The sequence below is a fragment of the Larus michahellis genome, chromosome 2 (assembly GCF_964199755.1).
Source record: "Larus michahellis chromosome 2, bLarMic1.1, whole genome shotgun sequence".
NCBI lineage: Eukaryota > Metazoa > Chordata > Aves > Charadriiformes > Laridae > Larus > Larus michahellis.
The window spans coordinates 44,096,652-44,117,066 of NC_133897.1; the positions used below are offsets into that span (position 1 = coordinate 44,096,652).

At 42.7% G+C, this 20,415-nt stretch overlaps 1 protein-coding gene across 4 annotated transcripts in view; it reads right to left on the reverse strand.

The window, feature by feature from the left end:
* SLC4A7 (solute carrier family 4 member 7) overlaps positions 1–18,820 on the reverse strand; it is a 103,822-nt gene extending 85,002 nt beyond the window's left edge. For 3 of the 4 annotated variants that reach the window (XM_074575078.1, XM_074575079.1, XM_074575074.1), the window contains exon 1: positions 12,332–12,602. In XM_074575078.1, the coding sequence (XP_074431179.1) occupies positions 12,332–12,379 (48 nt within the window). In that variant the 5' untranslated portion in view covers positions 12,380–12,602. Of the gene's footprint in view, positions 1–12,331; positions 12,603–18,770 lie in introns of those variants that run through there. The other variant, XM_074575077.1, reaches the window with a different exon arrangement.
* Positions 18,821–20,415: the final 1,595 nt, after the last annotated feature.

Genomic DNA, 20,415 nt, shown 5'->3' on the forward strand with positions numbered 1-20,415 from the left:
GCAACAGGCTACCTCCCAAGCACATTTGCACTATACAAAATTTATAAACAATAGGAACTTACTTCTGTCTCTAAATGGACCATAAATTAAGTACATTTAATCATGCCAAACAAAATCATTTGGTGAACAGCTGTTTCATTAAAAAAGAAATTAGCTAGCATCCTACCTCTGTTTAATTTGTTCTCTTTCTTGGGGATGAGATATTTAATCTTTTTTGTCTCCCCTGTTCTCAAGGCTTGAATCTATAATTTTACTTTGTTTAAAAATAAACGTTCATTTTATTGACTCTAAAGAAGAATGTTCTCAGCTTCTCAATAAACTGATCTTCCTCAGCTGAAGCTCTACCTAGAACATCTGGGTATAAACCAGACACAAGAATATTTATCCTTACCATAAACAGAATCATATACAGTTACGTATTTCAGTAAAAGTAAGCAAAGTCAATCTAGCAAAGTACATTCCAAAATATGCTGATAATAAATTGTGGTTACGCCTCTAAAAAAAGGAAAAGCATTGCAAGCATTTTACATAGCATCAGCAGTTAAGGCAGGTAATGGATGGCAACACTGATGCCAGCAACAAAGAAAAAAAACCTGGGTGATGTTCTTCCTTTCTTGACTGGCATTCATCAGCAGTTTTCAAAACTCAAGAATTTGCACAAAAATCAGTTAGAAAAGCTTTAATAAATTTGCTTAAGATTTACAATCTAAAATTAAAACTGTCCAGTAACTGGTTTTGTACACTTCATTTATAAGCTGAAACATGCCCCTCCATCCTATCATTATCTAACTATCTGCAATTCAACCAAATATTAATTTCAAGAGTATCTGCCTCCTTAATTTCCTTTTTGATATCTCTCAGTGGCAGGCAAGCACTGAGAGATTAATAAAATTAATAAAACATTAATAAAAATCAAGCTGAAAAAGGAAAGGATCTCTGCTACTCTTGGGTTTTACCACTTCCTTAAATGAGTCACAAGAATTACCAGATGTTATCTGTTTGTTTTTATATATACAGTTTTAAAATGCATGGCTGGTAGGGTGCAGTCATTTGACAAACAAAATGAAGAATTTACCACCAACAGTAGTAACACCAACTGTGGCTATTCACTAAGAAGTTTCTCATTTCCTTTTTCGTACACAAAGTCTGTCTGGAAATATGTTTGACATGTTAAAGAAAATGCATGGGCTTACATAATGGTATATCCTCACAATAGTGCTGTAAAAGCCAAAGAAAAAAATACGCAAAAAATCACTAGCCTACAAACAAGCAGTAGTTTAAATACGATCTTTCCAATTGCCTTTTTTTTTTTTTAAGATAGAAACAAAGAAGCAATAAATCTAGCCGTAGTCTAAATAATCCTACCTTATTGTTTAGAATGATAATTAAAAAGCTTGCAATCAGTCCTCCACCTTCAGAAGTTAGTAAGAGAACCCACAGAAGGATTCCTTCTTTTACGTGTTCTTTCTGGGGAGCAACTAGAAAAGATACTCTAGCTTTGTCTAGGACTAGTAAGCACCAGAGGCACTATTCAGTTAAAACCCCTCTATAAAAAAAGACAGAGGTGAAGAAAGTAATTCCTAGAACACAGACTGAAGCTGCAGTGTTTCCACCTGCAACAAATTATGTTTACAGATATCCCAGAGAAAGAGAAGAAAATTTTAGTTTTTCAACTGAAGCACCTCCAATATGGCAGAAATGTCTCCCCTCTACATAACAGCACATAATAAATACCTCATTAAGTATTTCAAGGTACAGGCACAAGACCTGGCAAAACGTGAACATGAAAATCTGTAGTGTTTGTCCCCTCCAAGCTGAGAAGCCAACAGCATCAGCCAACTAAAAACCTTAATGATTATTATTAGTGAATAGCTACCTTGCAGAAATAGCAGTCATTACAAGTAAGTTTACAATACTGGAGTTTTTAAAATAATATTGATACAATGTGTCTATGGGAAACCAATTGTAAGTAGAACAAGTTTCACATAAACGTGTGCTTTAAATCTATATTGTGAACAGAAATAGATGGTTGAGTTAAATAGTTTAACTTAATATGATAAACATGGGCACAGCATATCTCCCAGGCCTCAGCCAACAGAGGCAGCTAACAGACGTCACAACAGTTTACAGGCTAAAGCTACAAAAGGCCCCGAAACACCGTTCAAGATGGACACTTTATCCTGTAACGTTGCACTAACACCAGTCAAAGCAACTGTCCCTTGCACATCAGAGATCCTAACTCCGCGAACCACACAGGGAAGATCTCACCATCCAGATGTTGGGCTACAGGGAGCACCCGAGGCTCCTCCCTGGTGTTGTTGATAGCAGTGGCCTCATCTGAGGGTGGTGTGCTATCTTTGAGGTGCTGAGTGGCCTGTTGAGAGCTGCAGGAGGGGATGAATACACTGCACAACAGGGAATATAAGCAGGAGGTCTTGGGAGGTCTGCTGCTTGCTGAATAATGTTTTGGAAAGACTGAGGCTTATCCAATCCTCAAACTATTGCACTTTCCTGCTTATCCAATATGGACACCAGTGACACTTCCGAATAGCAACTACTGAGCAAATCAAGGGCATCTACTAAGCACTGTGGGCAAGAGTGAAGAGGCCTAGGTGGTGTGTCTCAGTCTCTCCAGTGAGAAGCAAATGGCCCAGGGCAGAGCAGATGTATCCAGAGGGTCAATATGCAGTTATTAGCAGAGCTTTTACTGTTATGACCACAGGAACCTCTCTCAGGAATAAGGATCCATCTGTCAAAGAGCGGCAAGAGTATCTTTGCCACCAAGCGCATTAAGCTTGTGTATAAGACTTTAAACTAGGCATGGTGGAGAAAGGTTGTCGCACTCAAGAGAAGTAAAGACATGGGGAACACATGACAGAAGGCTCTCATACTTCCCTTGTAAAAGAGGCATGTCTGGGGGCTCATCTCAAGTGTTTGCGTGCACGCACACACAGCATGGGAAATAACAGGAGGACTTAGTCCATGCACGGTTGCAGAGCTATAACCTCACAGCAATTACAGAGTGACAGTGGGACAGCTCACATGGCTGGAGTGCTGCAACGGATGGATACAAACTCTTGAGAAAAGTCAGGCTGGAAAGTTAAGGAACACAGGTTCCAACCTATGCAAAGGGCTGGCTACAACAAACACTGCTTTGCTTGGAAGGAGTGATGAGACAGTCAAGACCTTATGGGTAAGGATCAGAGAACAGTCCAACATGGGTGATGCTGTGCTAAATGCCTACTACAGACCTCCTTATCAAGAAGGGGAAGTAGAAGAAGCCTTCATTCGAAAGCTGTAGGAAGCTTCAAAATGGCAGGGCCTGGTACACACTGGGGCCTAAAACTGGTATCTGTCAGTAGAGTGTGGCCAAGCACAAGCACTCCAGGAGATTTCTTGAGTGTGTTGAAAATTATTTTTCAGTGCTCAGATCAATGAGCCAACTAGTGAAGATGCTCTGCTGGACATGTTGCTCCCAAACAAAGAGGAACCAGACAGAGATGTGGAAGTCAAGAGCAGCCTTGGCCACAGCAACCGTGAAATTGCAGTGTTTAAAGTCCTGAGAGAAGTGAGAAAGGCAAGTAGCACAGTACTAGCAAGACCCAGTACATACAACGTGGGCCCTTCTGGAGAGCAAATTTCAGCTTGTTCAGGTATCTTCTTGGTAGAATCTCATGGGACACCACCACGGCGGGTGAAGGGAAAGCCTGTGAGAGCTGGCTGATCAAGGACAGACTCCTCAAAGCACAAGAGGGACCACTCCTGCATGCAGGAATTGAAGCAGGCCTGACAATGGACCAGTGTGAAAGAAAAGGGAACCTGTGACTGAGCTCAAACGCAGAAGAGTTCATGGAAGGTGGAAGCAGGGGTGGAAGGAATATGCAAACGTTATCTAATCATGCAGGGGTGGAGTTAGATAAGCCAAAGCTCTGCTGGAGTTGAAACTAACAATGGATGTGGGGGGCAACACAAAGGAGAGAAAACACATTTTAATTTTTTCCTCCAAAACTGAAGTTACACCACAGAAAATAGATCTCTGCACAACGTTATGCACATTAGCGTCTGCTATACATCTTTTTCTTACAAATGTAAGAGAAAATCTGAAGAATTAGAGCTTCTAATTGTGAACTTAAAGTCTGATCAGTTAGCAATAAACGTGATTAACTAGCTGTACTAGCCTACTCATAACCCTGTCTAAAAGAAAAAAAATCACACATGCTTCCGTTTAGCTTGACTTTTGAGATCTAGAACACAGCAGCCTGAGTCTCTTGACACGACAACAGAATTTTTGCACTGAGAAACAATCACATTCCAGAAATGGACACCAAACGAGATGCTATTACAACACCTCTACGAACATGCTTGCTTTAACCTCTTTCTGTTCTTTTTAACAAAGATATACAAAAAGACAGTCTGATTAGAGATTCTCTAGTCTTCTTTATATTCTGTTAGTGAAACCGCCATGGTGTTCAGAAGTGGCACTTTTCATTGAAAAAAATTCTTAGTTTTTTTCTAGCAAGGAATAATTGATATTATTACGCTTGCCATAACCTAGGTATTTACAATCACTTAGCTGTCATTTTCTTCATCCCAAAATAGATCCCAGTCAAGACATAGCCAGCACATACTTAGTAGACATTAGTCATGGAAAACGCAGAGGAATCAGCCTAGCGCAACAATGAGCAGGTGAGGGGGGTGTGTGGAATCTTCACTTTACACTTTAGGGAAGCATAGTTTTTCAAGACGTGCTGTCCACATACACACTCTTAATACACACACGTCCCCACAGTGAAAAGATAATAACCAAAAAAAATAGTCAAGTTTTCATGTGAGTCCTCAGTTGTCCCCACCTGAAAGCAGACCTCGGCTGACAGATCCTCAGTAGTAGAGCTGTTCTGTAGAAGGAACAGTAGCAGAGGGTGGAGTAGCAGGTCAAAATCAGAATCCCAGCGTACATCAGACAGTGGGGGGACAGGGGACGCTGCTCTGTAAGCAATTCCCCTTTTCTCTCTGCAGCCTCTGACCACATGCCTCATCCACAGGACACTCCAGTTTGTTTGGAGGTAGCCTCCAGAAATTCTGTTAAACTGGGGCAGTGGTTTGACAACAGGTACCCAATCTGGAAACTTCTACTGAAGACTCTCTTTTACTTAAAAAAAACTTCAAGTCTGTTTTTAAGTTTAAAAATATTTTGGTATTTCAGGATACTGCCTTAGCCATACTACCAACAAGACAAGTCCAGATGCCTTCCAGCACAACTACCTCCTATGAAAAAGACCAATACTCGTTCTACACCATTTGTAGAAAATTTAAGCTTCCAATGAGATTGAGTTATGAGAGATTGAGTACACACCAAAAAAAAACCAAGCCAAAAAAACCCCACACAACAACACTGAGCCACAAGAAACCTCAAAGTCTGTCACACCAGGAATCTGGGGAAGACGATACACCTATACCTCACAAAATACCATATATTGAGAGAGTTCAAAATGAAGATTTGAATACGGTCCCACTCTTCAAGTTCACACTGTGTTCACCAAAAATCACCTTCAGTGCTGAAAACTTGAAAGAGTGGGGGAAAGGGAAGATCTATCAGGTACATTACTAAGTATAAATGCAGGGGCAAAGAGTCAAACTAAGAAAAGCACAAATATTCCTTTTAGAAAAGTGGATGCTGAAGGAGGATACAAGATGATACAAGTACAGCATTGCAAATACTTCTGCTAAAATGGGACTTGACAGAATTAATAAGCCTGGGGTGTTTCAAGGTTATGAAGCACTCCAGCATTGCCGAAATAAGACAACTTGTGCCAGTATACCCAAATAGGACAACCATTCCATTACATAGCTTTGAGTCAATTTAGTTTAAGGCACTGGAGTAGGAAAAACAAAAATCTCAGTTCAAGCTAACAGCCTTTCCTCGGTGGAAGTTACAAGAGCATTCAGACTGTCAGATACAACACTATGGATCAATATTCTGAAACATTAATCTAGCCTTTTTTATGCCTTGTGTTGCCTGTAGAGCTCTACTTACGTAACAGTGGACAATTTACAGAGATAACTGTAATTCCCATAAAGCACAAGCATTCATTCTTTTTGGCGCTTTTATGAAAATGAAACAGCCTTCCTGTTGTACAATCCTGGCACTGTTATTGGAAGAATAAAACACTTAGTCTTCTCTGTAGATAAAGAAATAGTAAAATAACTATGAGCCATACTCCAAAGACAAAGTAACTGAAAAGACTTAAGAAATAAAGTTTTCCAAAAACTTACATAAATAGGCATGGCTGATATGTAACTAAAATGGCTCCATCTACTGGTTAAAATACACATTTCCTTTGTCACGACATGCTCTCCCTACTGCAGCAAATTTAACTCCCAGTGAAACAAGGAACTCGGGGGGTGCCCAGCACAAACTAACAGAGACTCTTACACAGATAATCCCTTCTAATAACCATTGAGATATGCTGGCAAGGTAGGTTTGGGATGCTTGCATAATTGATGTTTATTCTCAGTAACACAAAAAGAAGCTTCTACAATGTCAGGACTGATTTTTTAAATGCAAATGTTGCGCTTTTTTAAAAATAACATCGTAAATTTTTTCACCTATTGCTAAATGTACAAGTGTAAATTTAGAAATACATATTTAAAAACATTGTAAGATCATCTGTATAAGAACAGAGAGCCTCATTTTCACATTCAGACATTTACTGATCTACAGGATTGTGGTGCTTTTCTCCATCTGCTTATTTACAAAAACCTCATTTGAATCTCACTGTTCTTATCACCATTTCAAAACATGAACTTAATTACATGAACTTAACAACAACCTTAATTTTAGCAAAGAATCTGAAATGCCCCTAAACTTTATCATTCCAGAATATGCTATACTAAAAGCATGAGAGCATTCTTTTGAGATCTTCTCTAGCTAAGTTCAAGTACATTCAAAGTTATACTCTGTATTTTATCAATCACTAGTTATACAGCAGTTCTATTTACTAAGTAGTACTTCACGGCCACTGAAGATCTTGTGTAACAGATATCCTTGTGTAAAGGATATCAATATTCAAAAGCCAACAACAATCACAGTGACATGTCAAAGGTCACCTACAGGAGCAGATCAATCACATGGATATAAGGCAAAAACTGCTCAACTTAGTACACCCTACAGCTTATTTTGGACAGCAAATTAAACTGCTCAAAGAAGCCTAATGAAAGTTCTCAAGTAACACATGAAGTTTTTGACAGCCATAGAAACTTTTTAAGAATTCAAAAAGATACACTTAACAGCAGCTTACAGCACTTTAACCCAGAGGTGATCAGATGCACTGCTCATAGCCCACTGCATGGTGCAAGTTGTACAAGGTACACACCCTGCCCAAACAGCACAATACAGAAAAGCAGCTTGTCTCGTCTCTCAAAAGTCATAGATTCAAGTTTGCAAGGTTGTCAAGCTAGTTAAAATTCTCTCCCACCAGGGCTATTTAGTCAGGGCACTGACACAAGTCTAACTGTATTGCTGTAACTTGCGGAGAGCATGTGTTCAGCCAGATGCCATGAACTCATGGGGGAGGAGAGTTTCCTGCACAGTCCTCAGTTACACAGTATAAACATACCCTCAGTTACCCTTGTCCAGCCATAAAGGGAAAACAGCAGTTCAAGCTTACTATGTTAATACGAAAAAAATTTGTATGTACCAGCGTAACATTCTTCAGAGACTTGTATTTGACTTACCATCACAAAAGCCACATCTCAAATAAGAAGGCAAATAATCACACAATAGAACACTTTCCACTACTTAATTTCTAAAACAGCACATCATCCGTGATACGTGGAAAGATATAAAGTAGTCAGATCTCTAGAACTTTGTTTTACTATACTAATGCTCCTTACATCCTTACATATAAAGTAGCACCAAGGTAAATCAAGACTTAGAACATATTTTAAAAGGAACTGTTTCAATAACCACCTAAGAGAAGTACTGCATAGCTAGGCAAAGTTACCAAACTATCTGAAATGCAATAACTGGACCAAAGCTTAGTTCGGAAACCATATATTGCATTCTAGCCACCACCAAATACCTGGTTCTCCCCTGAAATCCATTCATGAAAATTAAGTTGTATTTCAGATTTTTCTTGAGAAGAAAAAGCACTTTGTATTTTGATTATTACACTGTTGAAGTTGTAACTACCAGCAGATTCTGATAGGATACGTCTCATCAATTTGTGTATTTTTTTTTATTTCAAGTGGTTCTGACGTCTGTTACCCTATACTCCTACAAGCCTTCATGGGTTTTGTTATGGATTTGAGAAGCTGGAGTACCAGACGCTACGCTCTTGCATTAAGAAGATGCATCAGTATAAAGGAAGGGACTGACCCCGTTTAAGGCAGTGATGTGTGTTGGTGAAGTGGGGTGTACCTGAAAGAGTCCTCAAATTAAGCCTGAAGTGAAAGCCCAAAGCTGTCATTGAAACACAGCCACTGTTGAACAGGAAAGTCTAAAACTCACCTGATAATGTGCATGCACAGCTGTTAAAAAATAAAAGCAGAAGCCAACCATGTAGCCACTTCAGAAAAAGCACAGGGACACTAATGCCTCTTCAGTGAGATATGGCAGACCACATTACTTTAATGCTTTGATTAGGAAAGCCAGAAGGAGAAGCCTGGAAATATGCCCGTCCCCAACAAGAGCCACTTTCAGTTCTATCATCATCTACAGTCGAATAGTGATAAAAACAGATTTGTTTTGTTGAAGGAAAAAGACGACACAAAGAAACACAAACCCCTTACTTAGCCATACTGCGTGGGCTAAGACCTTGTGAAAGTTTTACGATATACATGAAGTAGTACCAAAGAATAAAGAAAAAAGGTTTGATCTATTTTTTGGTTTTTTAAGATAACAAAGTATTTTGAAAATATTACCTGCAAAATACCTAGAGACAGAGCTGCATTCCTTTAAATGCTACTTACAGCTGTTGCAAAGAAACGCACCAAACTATCCAGTAATGAACACCATAATGACAAAAGCTAGATAGAAGCTACAACCGAGATCACTGGTATGCAGTATAAAGCATTTTAATACCATCACTGTAACTGTCAAACTAACCACTGTATAGAAAGCAACATACTAACACACTCCACTCCTATTTAAACAAACCAAAAAAGAATTACTGTAAGTAGCTGTTGAGGGAAGAGGAAAAACAAGACAAGTGTACAACTCCTCCTTACACTCTCACAACCTCCAGCTATTTTCAACTCAGACTTCCTGAGGCTATTGCTCATTCATTTACCAACTTCAATGTATCTGTTTTCCGATGTTTGTCCAGCCTCCCCTTAAGTTCACAAAAACTTGTGTATACGTTGTACAGCAAGCATACCTGTGAATTTCCTACACCAAGTGAAGTTCTGCTTATTGTGAACCTAGTGCCTAACTCTGATTTGACTATGTGCCTCCTCTTCCACCTTCACCTGCTCCCTCCACACGAGTTTTATAGAGCCCTACCGCATCATTCTCCCATCACCTCTACCAGGCTGACAAGTCCTAGCCTGTTCAATAATTTCTCATCCAGGAACCAATTCACATCTTGTTGCCCTTCAGTGAACCTTTACCAATAATAACACATCTTTTCTGAGGGGCAGAACAGCTTACTGTCTGTAAGGTATGAAAGAACCATGGATTTATGCAGTTATGTATCTTTTTCCTCCTGTATTCTCCACTTGTCACAGATGTTCTGATGGTCGGTTGCTCTCTGTAGTAGCTCTATCGGGCATTTGTTTCACCTCCCTCTTTTGACTTTCATGTACACATTGACACCAAGCAGTCCCCTCAAAATACCAATGCCCTAAATCCTTGATCATTCACTTCTTTAAGACTGGACCTAAAATACAAAACAAGCAAGATTAAAGGTATTTTATATTTTTTATAAAATAAATCCACGGAGGGGAGCAGGGTGGGTGACTGACAGAGGTGGTCCTCCATACAAGCACCACCAGAGCTTACTCATTACATATCTAACACTACATAAACACAGAACCACCTAATTTACCAACACTGGAGGAAAAAAAGGAAGTGTTAGGGAGTTCTTTATTTGATCGTGCTTCTGTATTTTTAAACCGCAGCACTTAAGTTCTCAGATTTGATTCACACTTTATACAAAGTCCTTTCACCTTACTTCACCTTTCACCGTTTATTTCTGAAAAAGCTATAAATGCGTAAGCAGTTTCAGCAAGCTCTACTAGCAGGAAGGTGGTCTGTACTACCAGACGCACAGGATTAGAAAAATTAAGTCAAACTATATTGTCAAAAATACTCATATTTTGGATTAAGTAGCTTTCATGTATATAACATTATACCTCTTGCATACAAAACCCCCAACAAATCCAACACTGCTATACTATGTAATTGCCCAAAGATCAGCATGTCCTGTCTTTTCTTTAAGCCATTTACTTGGATGTGTTTTCCCTAGAAATTCCTTTTTTTCTAGTTCTTACCAAGCTTTCTGCTCTCTCACTTTTCTAACTATTTCAGGTTTGTCACAGCTGCAGTCACCTCCTGAATACACTCTGGCACCAAGGTCAGGCTCCTCCTGACTCCGCAAGGAAACCAACTTGGACCACTCCACTGAGCACCTCTGTTCAAAGCACCTACATCAAAAACAACCACACAGTAGTACAGCAGCTTACGGGTCTGTCCCAAAAGCCCCTAGTTATTTTCTGTTATAATAGAAGCTAAATGACTCCTGCCCGGCAGGCCTGACAAAGACAAGCTCGGGGCACCTTGACTTTCATGAAGTCTGTAATCCTCTTTTAATCTGGAATCACCTGAGGGTAATGATTAACATCTTACACTTGAAGCCCAAAGCTTTTGCAACTTGCTCCTTACAGCCTAGCATCTCTTTACTAGATGGGAGTATTCTCTTGCCAGCTGATACCTCCTACAGAGAGGGAAGGCAGTTTTAACACGAATTAAACCTATCAAGCAGTCTGCCCTTACCAAGAATTTAACTGGAAAAGCTAACACAAATTAGGAATATGCCTTTTTGGGGCAGAGACAAGAAGGTGGCGCAGCAGTCTGGACAAAACAAAACCTTTAGAGGTGAGCACATACATTAATTTCTGAAGCCAATATACAAAGACTGTAACAATACAAGGAATTTGCAAAATTCATGGACCTTTGAACCACTAAGTTATCAACTCTCCTGTTATAACAGAGGAAAGACATACTAAACATACTGATGTCACAGGAAGGTAGCACTTCATTAGACTGCCAATTTTATCAAATGTGACTCAAGTCTCTCCTTGAAGAGTAGCAGAAAGATGATGAAAACTCACACGTTTTCAGTGTTATTTCTCTGTCCCTCACAGCATCCTTTGTGTCACAAACTACACATCCCTCCTCTGCAGGCAATGAAAACAGGTGGCTGTGCGACACCTCTTTGGAAAAGGCCTCGAAGGCGAGTATCCGAGCAAGGGCTCAAAGGCTCATTAACAAAATCCAGACTTTGAGTCATCTGAAGGGAGGGGAAATTACAACTGTGGAACCACATGTATTTTTCAGTAGCACAGGAAGTAAGGCAACACATGTCTGTTTTACTTAGCCACCGGCCGGGGAAGGAAACAAACCCGAGCTCCGTAGTTTTATCCATCTCCCCCCCACACGACCAACACCCCCGTCCCCCCAGAGCAGAAATCCGCCGGGGAACCGTATCCACCACCTGACCCGCCTGGGCGGCCGTGCAACATGAGGACAAGGGGAAGCTCGCTGCTTGCCATGTGTGCGCACTTCTCCCTCGCCCAGGAACTCGTCAGCCAGCGGGGCCGGGGCGGGGGGGGAGGGCAGGGAGAGAAAGGCGAGGCCGGGGGCGGCTGCCGCGCCGCCCACCGCCGCCGGGCACAAGCCCCGCGGGGATCTCACAAAGGAAGCTGGGGGGGGGGTGGACGGGGGACGACGGGGACAGAGCGGCCGCCGACCGCACGCCGCAGCGGCGCCCGAAGCCGGCGGCGGAACAAAGGCTCCGGCCCCTCGCGGGGGCGGGCGGGGGTAACGGCGGCGCGCACGAGGCCGGCACGCGGGCACACCTACGCCCTCCCGCCCCCGCGGCGAGAGGGGGGCCGGGGGAGCCCCGGGGGCTCCGGTACCGGCGGCGCCGCTTCCGCCTCCTGCCGCCGCCGAGGGGTTGGGGAAGACAGAGGAGGGTCCGAGGGTCCCCGTCTCCCCCTCCGCCCACGACAAAAGCGGAACGGGATGGCCTCGCGCACGACGCGGGAGGCGCTACCCCACCGCGGCCCTTTGTGCGCCCCCCCCTCCGCTCCACACCCACCCCCGCGTTACCGTGGTGAGCAACGGTCTCATCTGCTCGCCCGCCCGCTCCTCTTCCATCGCGGACCCCGCCGAGATCGCCCGGGAGAAATGGAGGGAAGCGGAACGAGACGCAGAAGGGCAGGCTGGAGGAGCCCGGGGCGGGCTGACTGCCTGGCGGAGGGAGGGCGGACAGCACCGGTGCCCTCAAGACGGGCCGCCCGCGACTGCTCCGCCGCGCCGGGGGGCTGAGCCCAGATCGACTCGGCGCGCCCGCTCCCCCCCCCGCGCCCGCCCGCCCCGCGCTCGACCGGCAGCGCCGGCAGCCAATGGGGAGGCAGCGCAGCGCCCGGCGCGTCGACGCCCCCGCCCGCCCCGGGGCGGTGCACGCGAGGCAGGGGGGGTCCGGGCAGCGCCGTCCCACGCGGAGCCGCGTGGCGGCCCCTGCCTCGCCTCAGCCGCCCGTTACCGCGGCGGGCGGGCGGCCCCTGACTCTCCTCAGTCGCCGGCTGCCCGTTACCAGGGCGGGGGGCGGCCCCTATCTCGCCTCAGCCGCCGGCTGCCCGGCGGAGGCTGCCCGTTATCGGGGCGGCTCCTGCCTCACCTCAACCGCCGGCTGCCCGGCGGAGGCCGCCCGGGCGGCGACGGAAAGGTTCAAGGCCCGGGCTGGCGGGAGCGGTGAGGTGCCGGTGCCGGCAGACGGCGAGCAGTAGCGCAGCAGCTCACTACGGCTATTTGACGCTCGCCCCGCACAGCAGCCCTTGCCGGTAACTTCTGCCAAGCTTTTACCGCGCAGGCTGAAATTTTCCATGCCAGGTGCCTGCCTCCGGCTGATTTTTTAGAAAGTAACCAAAATAATTCAGTCACTTCCAAAAATAATGTTATTTGCCCTTGTATAAATATTCCAACAATCCTTTATTCAAAAGGCTGGGGGGGAGATAGAGTCAAGGTTGTGCTTTTGGCTGCCGCTATAAAGCTTCGCTCCAGTAGAAGTTTTTAGAAAGAACCAGCTGTTTGCACTTGTCTAGCAGATAACTTTCGCCTTGTCTGCCTCCATGAAGATGACACCCTCCTTGGGTGTAATTGGAATTCACAATTCCAAAACACCTTGTACCGATAGGACTGAACATGTACACGGGCAGCAGATGAACCATCCCGTGATGCTTCCTATGCTTGATAACATGCTCACGGCACCCTGGGGCTTCTAACTGCACCCACAACAGTGTGTGGGGGGATTTTTATGCTATGGCCCCTTTTTCCACTCTGAAAGCCTGCCTGGCTCAACTAGAAGACAGCCTTTATTCGCCCAGGACTCCTGGACTGAGTTGTCAACAAAGCTCTAACACCATAAAGGCAAGGAGTTGACATGCACCCATGGGGCAGAGATGGCACACAGCTCCACAACACGTCCCTGGACCGCTTTCGGGATGCTTTGGGCGTAGTGCTTTTTTGTTACATACAGCATGTGAATGCTGAATGTCTCAGAAGTGTCAGGAAGAAAATACTGGTGACTACACTGCAGGCCCAGTCACAGCTTGTCTTCTGAAAGTGACAAAGTTTGGAAGGCTCACTTGAAGAGAGGCACAGAGATTTCCCAAGGAGACTGGGATCAGAGGGGATGCAGAGTAAAAGAGAAGGCAGGCTGACTGACACAGATATAAACACGGTCAAGACAGACCAAGGCAAGGGGATCAGAATTAAACTGGGTCTCAAACAAGCCCTCTCAAATGGAGATAAGAGAGTTACTGCTTTTATCAGTAGCTTTAGAAGCAGCAAGTGAAAGGAATGCACGCATCAGCAAACACCGTGCAGGGCTACGAACACTATAAAAGGAGGCTCTGCAGAGCCCGCAGACAAAAATGTAAACCCGGCTGTAGAGGCAAACCAGGCCTCTCCTGCCGCCTACCAGCAGGAGGCTTAGCACCGCTTTCGAGATCCGCCTGCTTTGGAGGCTGGCCACAGGCTAGCAAAAGGCTCTGAACCTTTGCCTGAGCATGGGCAAGAAGAGCTGGTTGGTGACCAGTAGTCCTCTCTATGCTTTTCAGGAAAGGCACTGGCAGAGACGGATCAGTCTGCAGATGAAAATAGTTCACCATTTCTCTGAACAGGAGCAGATGTCCTGGAAGGAACAGCAGGTGCACACACTGTTGGATGGCACTGGGCACAGATGCAATCCTGGCCATAAGGTCAGAGCTCCTGATCCATACAGCTTGGAGGAAGTTTTCAAACAAATGACTTGGCACGGGTCTACACCAGGTCACTATAACCTGTACTTTGAGGAAGGTATCATTAGTGTAAGCTACACCTGCCTAGTTGTACTGAGGAGGTAAAGTAAGGCAAGCTGTGTGGAACAGATTGAAGAGGGAGAAACCTTAACACACTCTTAAATCAAAGATGATGAGCTGGATCAGGTCTCAGCTGAGTTTGAGCGGATAACAGACAGAAATAAAACACTGTGCACAAGCACCACAAAAATAATAACCTTGATATAAAATGCCTTGATATACCTGCAGTGTAACTGTGACCTGTTCTGTCCTTTCCTCTTCCAGGAACAGTACTGGCAGAGTTTCAACTCAGATAAACCATTGAAAATTATCTTGCAGTAGACAGCATGGGTAGTAACTGGGACAGATTGTAACTTCAGGTCGTAAATAATTAGTGCTAAATAGGTGTCTTGGGAGGCAGATCACAGAGGTCCTCCTTTGATACTGGGATGAACAGAACCCATCTTCATGAGCACAGAACTTCTCCATTCTATGGGGATGCAGTCCAGAGAACAGTAATATCTAAAGTAAGGACTTCCTGTAATGTTCAGTAAACTACAGTATTTGGTGAGGTTCCTCAGAGTGTTTCTAAAAACTCAGCTAGAGTGAGAAGAATGTTTAGTCCATCAAAAAGGAGCCTACTGACATGAATGTCGGTTAGGTTTTGGCATTAAAGGATGTTCCTTTTCCATTACCCTTTTGATCTCTGAAGAGGGATCTCTGGTGAGATGCTCTAGCATTCCCCTGGCATCAGAGAATACCCAACAGACAAACCAAGGTGCAGTAGGGCCCAGCATTCATTCATCGTACTTCCTTTGGCACACTATGCTGAGAACAGTATCTCCAGGTGAACACCCAGTCATTTGCTGAGCTGAAAAACTTGTTTGCTCACTGCATTCCATCTGGTCACCGTATGTATAACTATAGCAGAAAAGGCCAACCTAGCTTCCCCATGCCATGCTGCCCGAGTGAAAAGAACTTGATGCCTCTGTTCACATCAAGTTGACCAGAACTTCATAAAGTTCAAAACCTACCTTTTCCAAAAGCCGTCATTGAAATAGAAACAGGACGGCTTTGTGCATACATGACAGTGCAATTGTCACTGAGACACCAGATGATATATGAAAGGAGATGGGTAGGGCTCGTGTGGCACTGAAGTGCATCAGCAGTATTTCCAGTAAGATAATGTACCTGGTCCACCAAGAGTGGCCTGATGGTGCTTTTTCTCCCCTCCTCTTCCTCCCTTTCCTCCCCCTCATACTTAGACATGGATGGAAGAGGCAGAAATTGTTGGATAAGCCAGATCTCTGATTAGGAAATTGCCTGTCTCCTTAAGGCAGAGCCGTCAGTGTCAGGTTTACGCTTTACTCTCCTGCTGTTTAATTTCTTGCCAACTATCAGGCACTTACAAGGCTCAAAGGAAGGAAGTTAGGGGATGATAAAAGCACCTTCCATCCAGCCTGTCACCAGCATCCGATCCACTCCAGTCATCAGCTGCTTTGGCAAGTATGACCTCTGGCAGGAAGTTACCACAGACCTCACGAACAGGATGAAAAGGTGGTGTTTGATGGGATAACTGCAACAGCCATTATCTCTACCGAAGAGGACTCTTTCTCAAGGTTTTTGTCTGTTAATGCTGGCTATTCTTACAGGCTGACAGAATATCATTAGTGAAAACATAGTCAACTTTAATGGTGGGGAGTACCTGGTGCAGGTAATCACAAAGTGAGATTATTTTGGCAGCAGTAGTGCCTCTAAGAAGAGCCCTAAGAACGGTGAAGGAAGAAAATGCTAGGATTCAGTATTCCTTAGTCCTTTTTACCTTTTCTCACCAGAAAGAGCAGAAATCATTTCCATGGCTAGGACAGAGTCTTAGACTGAGGAGCCACCAATGGAAAGAGGAAAGGAGAAAGGAGCTGAAGGGGGAAAGAAGATAAGGGGACTGTCCCTTCTTTCTCATTAGAGCATCTGATGCTGGCAGAAGCAAACAGAAATTCAAGGAATGAAATCACTGTGTGAGGAGGAAAGGGATGCAATATGCAAAAACCGGTTCCTATAGCTGCACTAGGACAAAGAACATTTAAATCGGACTAACAAGAGTCAAACAAAAGGGATAAGGGCAAAGAGACACAAATTCTAGCGTAAACAGTCACACGTACAGAAGGAAAGAGGCAAGAGAAACACCTGGGTAGGGTGAGAAGACTGTCTCCAAGCAAAGAAGTGTAATAAGCTTGGGGAGAAAGATGCTGATCTCTTGGGGATCAGAAAGGTAAGTAACAGATGTTAAACTGGGGAATGGGGAGAGGAAGGGTTGAGGAAAGAAACACACAAATTAGAGCTGCAAAAGCAGAAAGGAGTGTTCTGGCCTCATGCTCTTAAAAACAAAGAAAAGGGTCTAGGGAGAGAAGAGTTCTCTGCGAGGAGGCAGAATATAGCAGAAAAACTGAAGAGTAACAGGACCTCTGCCAATGTACTGTCTACATCACAATTTAAATGATGAAACATTCTCCTGCATGGACAACTAAACTGTGCATTCTTTACATTCTGGATACCTGTTTGCCAGGTTCAGACTGCAAAAAAGCCAGAGACATTTGCAAACGAAGCCAGAGGATGTTGGATTTTGAAGATGAGTATCACACAATACTTAACACTTAAAAAAATTACCAGTTGCAAGTGTGTAAAATTGGATACTGAAGATTAGTTGAAGCTCTCGACATTGGCTAACCATCTGCAAAACGATAAACACCCCTTCCCTTACTTGTGCAAGCTGTCATAAAAGTCAATGCTTATAAAACGACCAGACATGTAAAGATGAATACTAGTAAAATCACAAAACAAAAACAAAAATTTCACCCCCAGAGCAGTAAATAATAAAGTAATAAATACATCCTAAGTCTGTACAACTAAGATAAAACACTGAGAAGTTGTTCATTAAGTGAATGCTATCATTTTTTGTGTGCTGAATGCAACAAGAATGGTCTTGTAAAAAACAGACAAACTGAAGCAATTGTGTAAATGAAGACCATCTCATAAGGCAAATGAATAGGGTCAAATCAGAACTAACAGCAGCCTGCGTTCTCGCAGATCCTAAACTAAGATTTACAAGTGTTGAGTGCTTCTCTCCTCACAGTTTGTGGGTGCAATATTAAATGCAAATTTGTGACTAAATATTTATTGTATATTAATATGGCCAGACATCAAAGTTATTCTTGTTTCTTTCCAGAAGATTTATTGTCCTGTGTGGTTTTTAAATGCTTATGAAGAAATAATCACAGGCCTGAGGAGTTCACAATCTAAAGCTAAGAAAAAAAAGCAGACTAGAGGACAAGTGCAGCATGTTTGAGGTATACCAAAATTACCAAATTCCAAAGTTGAGGCGTAATCAATACCTCTCCTAAAACCACCTCTGTTGTGATGCCCTCAAAAGAGATTTCAGTGTAAACAAAGCAGTGATGTCACCATCATTACAGTCAGTAGCTTGAATGAGTACAGATTCAGATGAGTAAAGAAGACTTGAAAGGTATATAGCAAGTCAAGACAGGTTACTTAGGAAATAAAATCACTTCCACTTCTTTTTCTCTCCTCAATTCTCCTGTCTTTTAGAAGATCAGCTGTCTTCATGTTTCTTTTTTCTTCCAAATAAAGAAAAATACACATTTAAAACAGAAATGTGTTTGAGCTGTTAGTTCAAAAAGTTTTTAGTCCAGGAAAATGTTTCGGTTTGTCTTTAAAAAAAAGAAAAGAAAAATCATCTTCTGGTATGTCACAATACTGAAATCAGTACAGACTTCTGACAAAAGGAAAAGATTTACTAGCTTCAGTGTGTAGAACCTGGCCATTTTAGAAGGCATGGTCAGATAGTATGAAAGGTCTCTAACAAACTACCAAATGTCATGATTGTGTGTCCATCTATTGCTATTTATCCCTCTTTAGTACCAGCTTTACTCATACACAGTACCTACCTTGTCCAAGTACACTAACAAAAATAAGGAATTTGGCAATCCACAGTAGCAGTGGCAGACTTCAAAGAAAATTTTCAGTTAAATTTCTAAACATATGAAAATATATGCAGCTGATTTTTAACACAAATTTGTATTTCTTCCCTCATCCAGTTTGTGTGCAATATCTAAAATGTAAGACATTTCAGACCCCCATATAGAAAAGCAGTGAAATCCATCCTCAGACTTAATCATATGTTTAGCGCTTACTGGATCAGGGCACCAACTCAGCATCACCATGGCCAGCTTACTACAAGAAGAGGCACCTTCCTGACATTCCACCTTCACATTGTTTAGCTCTATGGTAGCCATCATATTTACTTCTTCCCTAGGACAAAGAAAAGAACAGTTGTTTAATTTAAAAGACAACATTGGCACAATGTAGGCTGGAAAAAGTTTCTAGACACCAGAAGGATGAAGTTCTAGGGAACCCTTTTAAGACAGGTCTAGGGCAACCTTGAGAAAGCAAGGAACTACTAGTTTAAGATAGACCTTGACGCAGTCATCAAGGATTTTAGCATGTAAATGCCTGCAGTAGTAGCAGGCTCTTCCAAGAAAAGCTTCCAAGAACTTCTTTCCAATGCTGTGGTCTCACACATTTCACATCTGCACTTGTTGCTTGTTATCTATATAGGCTCTCAGTGTAATATTTTAACCTCACCCATGCAGGCCTTCAGATCATCGAAACAATCAGCACCCTTTATTATAGCACTACTTAGCCTAATGTCCCGCGTTTAACCTTTAACCCGTTACTCAGCCAAGGAAGAATATTAAAGGTTAGTCAACTTCTGTAAAAATTTTTCACATGCACAAAAGAAAGATAGCAAATAAACACCAAAGTTATTCATATATGTCCTGGGTTCCAGGTAGCTGAGGTAAATTGTGCAATATGGGACACCAAATCTCTTTTCCCATAAGGCTCTTTAGATGATCATATTCTTCCCACACAATTTCTCTTCCATCACCCCAGGGAGTTTAATCATACCTGTTGTGATGAAAAGCCAACTTCTAAATGAGTTTGGACACCCTCTGGACTCAGTTCCAAAACGCCCAATTAACTACATGCCAATTATCTACATACAAAATGCCTTCAGAGTTGGCATTTCTATTTCACAATGTCATACCACAAGGTCTTCACCCAGGATCTGGTGACTATACCTTTAAAAACAGTTGTAATATCATCAGCGTTAACATCATTTTCCCTTCTTTCAATAATTATTTTAAGCTTTTAAAGGGGGAAAGGGGGCTAAATTTTTATCAGTAGAACCATTCTTTATTCAGTACGCTATCAGTAGCTGAACTTTTGTTTATGAAACTATGTAACTGGGCTAATAAATTAGTAACAAAAACAGACACTATATTTATGCAATCTCTACCTTTACAAATGAAATATCTTTACTATGTACTAAGTGTTCAATTTGCTGTTGTGGTCTTTGCTTTCTGACTAGCCAAAAAGCCTGTCTAACTTCAGTTACTTTTCTTCTATATTTGAGAAGTTTCAGCTCTTGAGAAGTAAGGTACTTAGGGACAGACAACAGTGACATAATAAAGTCATAGTCCTTTAATATTTAAAGAAATCATTATAATAAATTATAATAAAATATCTAATTACAGATTGCAACTTCAGTGTTTTACTAAATATTATCAGATTTATTAAACATTGCCCTTACCAACTTTTATATTCAAGCATAAACCTACATATTTCTTTTTTTTCTCCACAACAGTTAGGAAACCTTTACTTTAAAAGGGGAATTAAGCATAAACATTAGAGTTGGCAAGAATATATCAATAAGACAGGGAGGCGACTCTTTCACTCCTGGCTTACTGAGAGAGAACAGATTTGAATGTTGTTTCT